The 7,113-nt window shown below is 36.9% G+C and overlaps 1 protein-coding gene across 2 annotated transcripts; it reads left to right on the top strand.

Moving 5' to 3' along the window:
• The first annotated feature begins 426 nt into the window (after window positions 1-426).
• Window positions 427-1,962, top strand: tac3a (tachykinin precursor 3a). Of its 2 annotated transcripts, none has more exons than XM_086069039.1 (7): window positions 427-574; window positions 755-870; window positions 945-1,047; window positions 1,124-1,153; window positions 1,239-1,292; window positions 1,369-1,435; window positions 1,801-1,962. In XM_086069039.1, the coding sequence occupies exons 2-7, from the start codon at window positions 769-771 to the stop codon at window positions 1,817-1,819; spliced, it is 375 nt and encodes a 124-aa protein (XP_085925165.1). In that variant the 5' UTR covers window positions 427-574; window positions 755-768; the 3' UTR covers window positions 1,820-1,962. The 2 variants fall into 2 exon arrangements, with proteins under 2 accessions (XP_085925165.1, XP_085925164.1); XM_086069038.1 differs by having other exon boundaries at window positions 942-1,047.
• Window positions 1,963-7,113: the final 5,151 nt, after the last annotated feature.

The following is a 7,113-nucleotide window of genomic DNA, read 5'->3' as shown; positions in this document are numbered from 1 at the left end:
TTGTTGTATTCAGTGGTGCAGGGCAAGTCATCCCCAAGCGCAGCTGTGTGGCCCATCTTGTCACATTCATCACCATCTTGCATAGTGACATGCAGAAGCAGCTGCTATCTTTGTAATGACTTCCTAAAAAGATTAGGATCTTGACAGCGACCATGTCCACTCTTTGTTGGAGTGGAAAAGGGCACCAAAAGGGGAGCACACGAGCATCGCCCCAATGAGATGGATACATGTCAGGGAAGACAAGAAAATTGACTTTATCATGATTATAATGTTCTTGTGCCTTAATTACCTGTCCACAAATGTGTGTGGGCTTTGGCGATGATGGCTGTGTGGCGCGTGCGCGTGTGCGTGCGCGCGTGGTAGGAGGTGGGGAGAACCCATCAATGAGCTGGCTCGAATCATTTTCAGCCCAGCATGATATAAGACCCTATTCTCCACCTACGTTCCACTTGCTCATTGGCGTTACGCAGGTATATTTATTGCCCCCAACCCAAAGGGTAGCCGCCCCCATTTATCGGAGCAGATCCCTCTGCACTCGGCACTTGAGCAACTTCTCTCCGATTCCGAACAACAGGTAGGACAAATTGGGATGATATTGGCAGGAGGGCATTATATTTACAAAAGACTGAGACATTTTTGCTTGGGATATGTCTGTCAACGTTTCGTGCGCATTTTACGCGCTAAATGCGCTCCAAGTGCACTTGATTGCTGGGTCATGAACAAACACTGAAAGACAAAGGTGATATTTTTTCAGGCGTTGCTGGGAAAATGAGAAGAAGTTTTTTACTGGCGTTTCTGCTCCTCCTCGTCAAACTTCGATGCAGTCAGTCCAGATGCGAGGATCCCGAATCGCGCAAGCCAACTTCACTTGTAAGCTTGTTTTGACATTTTCCGTGTATTTTCCATGCATTGATCGATTTGCTCTGATTGGTCTTTCTCAGCAGGAAACTCTTGGTTTAAGTAACCCCAAAGTGAACCTCATGAGGAGGTATAGCGATTTGGATTATGACAGTTTTGTGGGTTTGATGGGCAGAAGAGATGCTGCCGGTGAGTTTTTTGTTTCTGTTTTGTTTTTTAATTACACGCGTTTAAATGAAACATTTCATTTGACTAATCCTTTCAGATGCAAACGCTGTGCAACATCCACAAAAAAGTAAGCAATTTTTATTTTTATTTTAAGAGTGTGGGCTATTGAAGACAGAAACTCATATGTAATTTTGTTATTGTTGTTTTTTTAGGGGAAATGCATGACATCTTTGTTGGATTGATGGGAAGAAGGAATTCTGAGCCCGGTGAGTGTGCCATCTGACTTTATTTGATCTTTTTTGAACAAATTATATTAGGTACACTTCTCTGTTTTCTATCCAGACACCGGTCCCTGGAGGAGAGCATACCCCGAGAGGAGAGGGATATTTGTGAACAAGTGTCGGCTGAGGTGAGGATTTTTTTTTTCTCTTTCAATGGGCTTACAGATTGTGCACCATCATTCACGGAAGCTTTCTATATCGGAAGATACAACCATTCATCCATCTATCCAGCCATCCGTTTTCTTTTGTGCTTTTCCCAATGGGGTCGCAGGTGATCTGGAGCCCTATCTTAGCTCATTTTGGGGCAGGTGTGCAGTACAATTTGGTTGAAGATAAAACCATTTCAAACAGAGCCTCTGCTCACTCAAGCTTGTGGGCAATAAACACACGATTCGACCATTTGAGACCATTATGTGACTATTGCTTTGAAATGTCAAAGAAAAAATAAATCCTCATGATAGTTATTAAAACTGCCTGGTGTGTTTTGCTGCAGGTTTCTTCGGGGGCTGTGACAGAAACAACATCCACATGATGAAGGAGTCGCCTGACGGAGAACATGAATCACATTATAAACCTGCCAAGTGGCCAATGAAAAAGAACATGGATTCTTCTTTATTATTGATTCAAAAGTTCAAAATAAACGTACTTTTATACATATTCTTTTATTGTGATGATGAATACTCAATAACCAAGTATGTTTGCTCTCATAAAAGAGCTCGACAAGGATTCAATAATGATTTGTTAATTTGGGGCTTAAGTGTTCCCAGATGAAAGTACACGGCCTCATACAGTTATTTTTCTTTCCTACCGACTGTGGGTTTTAAGGCACATCAATGAGAAACACAATATTTAAAACATTTTTTTTAACTCATTCATTGCCATTGATGGCTATAGCTGTCAAAAATTAATTTGAACTATTTCTGTTAGTTTAACATTTTTTCCACTTTTGTTAACAAGAGTATGAAAACCTAAAAAAATATTGTACATTAAGAACAGATATAAAATTTGTGATTGATCATGAGTTAGTTACTAGTGAAGTCATTCGATTAATTACGAAAAAAACGCACCTAATTTTTTATAATATTTTGTTCTTTTATTGTTTATAAAAAAAAAGTAATTTTAATTTTAATTATTATTTTCTTTTTTTATTCTCTTTTCTTTTCTTTCTTTTTAAAAAAAGAAAGAAAAGATTATTAAAAAATTAGGGGTGTCAGGCGATTACATTTTTTTTATCATAATTAATCGCATGACTTCACTAGTTATTAATTACAAATTTGATATCTGTTCTAAAATTCAAATTCATATTCTTGTTAACAAAAGTGTGGGGGGGGAGGATTTCAACTAATCGAAATAGTTAAAATGATTTGTTGACGTCTATAGCCGTCATTGGCAGTGAATGAGTTAATGTTGTAACAGGAGAAAGACTAAATGTAAAAAAATAAATAAAAAGATTTTATGCATTTTTTTTGTGTCCCCATCACGCATTGGTAATGATGTGACTTGATGAGGGGCATCCAATATGAGTCCTTCACTCATTTGTGGGTCACTGGTCACATCATATCTCTGACATGATTTAAAATGTAAAATGCCTTGTGTTGTTTCACTAAAATGCATGAAATGAGGCACATGTCTAACAGGCATGCAAAGTGATAGCATGTGCCAGTAATATGCCACGTTGTGCTCAGATTTAAATCTACATACTGATGATGTCAAAGGTATTCAAGCAAAACATCTTGATTTAAATCAAAGTTGCTGCGAGTAAATCAAAATCTCATTACACACATATATGTATGTATGTGTATATACTGTATGTATATGTATATATATATATATATATATATATATATGTGTGTGTGTGTGTGTGTGGATGGATGGTATGTCTGCTTGATGACGTTAGTAGCATGTTCTCACAATGGCCTGCGAATACAAAAACATAACATTTTTAAATAATAATATAGATAAATAGAATGACTACCACTAGGCAGTGAGGAAAAGTATGGTGAAGTTCATCTGTTTGTGCAGTGGACCACTGAGTGAAACAAGTCGGAGGACTCTCTCGAGTGAAAATATAAACTGCTACGTTAGCATCTTGAGCTAGTCACTAGCTTGCTGTCTATATTGGCACGTTGTCATGCAGTACGTTTGTGTTTTAGGCTTTATATTATTTGAGTACATTCTGTGGAAATTACTTGGGGGAAAAAAGAAAAGATAATTTACGTACAGCCACGACACATTTATCCGCGACTGTATTGATATTAATATATCACTTGTCATTTAAGTTAAGAGTATTTTTGGTTGATCCTAATGAGGATAAGCACTTTAGAAAGGTAAATAGAGGCTTTTGTTTTGACTTGTTGGAGGAGAGGAGAGAGAGAGAGTGCATGGTAAAGATGGTCATTTAAGAATTGACATAATATTGGATATATGTAGAATGAGAACCAACTACTTTGCATATGCTCGTCATGCATCATTTTATTTTATTTGTGTATATGTTTTTTTTAGGATTATTATTTTTAATAGTCTCCACACAACATCATTTGAAAATGACAACAGACTGTATGCCTTCTGTTTGCAGATTGTGTTAGAATCATAATTTAACAACCAAAACCAATTTGTGTCTTTTCGTCTATTCTTTTGGTTTGGCAGGATAAATAAACTGGCGATTCAATGGGTGACAGAATCAGTAATAGATCTGCCTCATAGGAATTGCAAATTGATTTAGTTGCATCATCAACAATAAATTGACCAATTATCCCTTTGTTGACAAGGCATTGTGTCCCCTGCAATCATCTACTTACAAATAAACACATCTCTGTTTCACTGTTTGAGTTCTAAAGGTGCAGGTCAGGTGCACAATTTAAATGCATCAGATACTCCCATGTTCAATAAATGTGTTATCACTGACGTGACAGCAAATTCATATATTGTTTCATGCACGATTGAGGGCACAATTTCAACAGTTAAATAAATAGCTTACAACATTGTTAATAAAATAATAAATGACTTGTTTTGCAGCACAGATGCATATGAATGATAATAAAGGTGTTTCGTCCACCAACAGGTTCATGCTTCGAACTGAATGTTGACACAACCCATGTCCCATTCTAATGTAGACAGTCTACACTTAGGATGTCTTTCTGATTAATAACTGTCCATGCTAACCCTGAACTTCGACTAAATACAGTACATGTCTAGTGTCTTGAGTTGATTTGTTTGGTTGATTTTACAACACTTTATTTACATTTAATACAAAAATACAAACACCAATCTTTTTGTTGTTTTTTTAACAGTCATCATGACTTAGTAATAAAGATCTGTGAAATAATCTGATCTTTCTGCTGCTCTCATATTGTGAAACGCCCGAGGAAAAACAATGAATCACTTGATCTGAAACTGGGAGGTCTTCACTACAGCGATGAAGCAAGCTTGAAATGCAACAGCAGCTCCTAATAAAGCTTCCTGGGTGCCATCCTGGGATAGAGAAGCGGTCCTGGCTTGCTTGATTTGCGCCCCGGGCGAACCATCCTTTGGAGATTTATGTTTGCTTCTTTTTAATCGCTTCATTTTAGTTTGACCGCAGATACTGAAGATGAAAGCATTGGAATGGTGTTCTAACGTTCTTGACCACCAGATGTCACCCTTGCAAAGCCAAGTAAATCAAATATCCACCGCTAATGTATGTTTAGAGTAAAACTGAAAACCTACACTTGTTTTTGTTTTTTTGTTTTTTTAATAGTTGCATCCAGTCTACTCTTCAAAATAAACAATTGGTAGGCTATAACTAATACAAGTTTAAAAATATATATAATAATAAAAAAGTAAAAATGAAAAACTGCGTTAAAAGAACACTTGCCAATGAGCTGTTGACATAAGTGGCTGTTGCGTCATGACGGGTGGGTGTGTGCGTGCGTGCGCGCGCGCGCGTGCGGGTGTGTGTGTGCACGCGCGTGTGCGTGGGGGTGCGTGCGTGCGTGTGTGTGTGTGGGGGTGTGTTTGTGGGTGGTTCCCACCATTCCCATCATTACTGTACCACAACGCAATGTAGCATATTTTTTCCCCAAAGGGCATGTTAGGTTAGGAGGGAAATTCCACAGCATGCAGGATTCAAATGGATCGGCCTGAATCACCAGCAGATACGAGTTACTTGGCAGGGGTTTCACTTTTTCTTCTTCCTGTGCTGGGAGCTGTATGCTGACATCAGCTGCCTGAAACCAAGGTCATTTGGATTTCCAGGAAAGTCAGGATGATTGTCAAGATTTGCTCTGAAATAATTGTAAATAATCATAATTGTTGTTACAACCAGCTAATGGATTTGAATCAAAAGTATGTGATGACAAAATAGTAATATGCTTGTAGCCTTTCTTATGACTAACGTTTCTCCTGCAGCTGTGGCAAAATAGCAGAAGTCAAGTCAAAAATGATGTGCCCCCACTATAGTCTAAACAGTCAATGCCATTAAATTGTGTTTGAGGAATATGAACTAAGCAGAAAAATATCATTTTTATCCATCTCAGGAGGTGGTCAATTTGTTCTGTACTGCCACCTGCTGTCAACTGAAATGGACAACACAGTGCCCATGGACTCATCCTGGGAACGTCATGGCTCACCTGTTTTTTGGGTTTGGTCACATTATGTTTGCGAGGCAAGCTCATGGGCACTGCGTTGTCAATAGACACCAATAACAAAATGAACTAACCAAGTTATTACACTGGTGACAGCAGTTTTGAAGTTCTTGCTTTCCAATCATTGAACAAATAATCAAACACTGATCGACACCACAATGTAATATAATTTCCAAATTGCAAAGGCTACAATTCTGAAAAAAACTCATCTTAATTTCAGCCATCGTACTCTTTCATATTAAGTCATACTTGTCTTTATTTGAGCATAAGACTACATTATAAAACCAATAAATAATACATTTGATATTGCTAGACAGATTAATTTACTGCTTGTGTTTGTTGAACAAAAAAGAAAGGGCCATGTAAAATAAAGAATCACATATTAAATCGCAATCACAATTTTGAGAGGGAAAATTTTTTCAAAATTTCTTTAACATATAATCATTCTTGAAACTGCACATTTCAAGTTTTTTTTAAGACAATGTATGTGAAGTTTGCTTTTAGTGTTGGTGGTTAACTTTAATGTGTAAATTATTTAACAATCAATATCTGTGATTATTCATCGTACTGTTTTAGTTTTTATGGGGTCTGACATTCTATAAACGCCATGTTCCCTTCCTCAAACTGTTGGAAGCACTTCGCGTGTATGCCACATGCGTGCGCCAGAGAGCTGATGTCATGAAAACAGCCACAGGATAATACGTATATATATATTAACAATTATTTAAATAATTGAAATACAACCGTACAATACAGCACATAGAAGCAAATAATAAAGAGAAACAACAGATAAAAACAAAATAACATAAGAACAATAAAGTATTTCCAGGGGTCATCCACTATAGTTTTTTTTTAAGGATCTCGCAGGGTACAACACTAATGAATAATAAATAATGAATAATTTTGACCTTATTTACTATAAAGAATTTTAGAGGCAGGGTCAACATTTATTTCCAACATGTATGATATTATAGATTATAGGTAATGTGGATCATATTTCAAAAGAGCAAAATATTTTATGACGAGGGAGGGATTTTTATTTTTGCAACGCACCTACTGCGCTCGATCCAAATTGACGATTTTTGTTTTCAATATAATGCACATTTATTGAACAGAGATGTATAATACAAAGATCAGGAAATCCCAATTGCATGTTGTACAAAAAAATCTGTAACATGCTGCAG

Source organism: Leptonotus elevatus, chromosome 2 (assembly GCF_054856555.1).
Source record: "Leptonotus elevatus isolate MCC_2025b chromosome 2, RoL_Lele_1.0, whole genome shotgun sequence".
Taxonomy (NCBI): Eukaryota; Metazoa; Chordata; class Actinopteri; order Syngnathiformes; family Syngnathidae; genus Leptonotus; species Leptonotus elevatus.
Note: the sequence above shows the minus strand (reverse complement) of the source record. Positions and strands in the feature narration are given on the sequence as shown.

Coding starts and splice junctions, on each gene's coding strand:
- tac3a (XM_086069038.1), top strand. CDS start 769: ATGAGAAGAAGTTTTTTACTGGCGTTTCTGCTCCTCCTCGTCAAACTT. Junction 1,048..1,123: donor GGGCAGAAGAGATGCTGCCG/GTGAGTTTTTTG, acceptor TAATCCTTTCAG/ATGCAAACGCTGTGCAACAT. Junction 1,293..1,368: donor AAGAAGGAATTCTGAGCCCG/GTGAGTGTGCCA, acceptor TTTTCTATCCAG/ACACCGGTCCCTGGAGGAGA.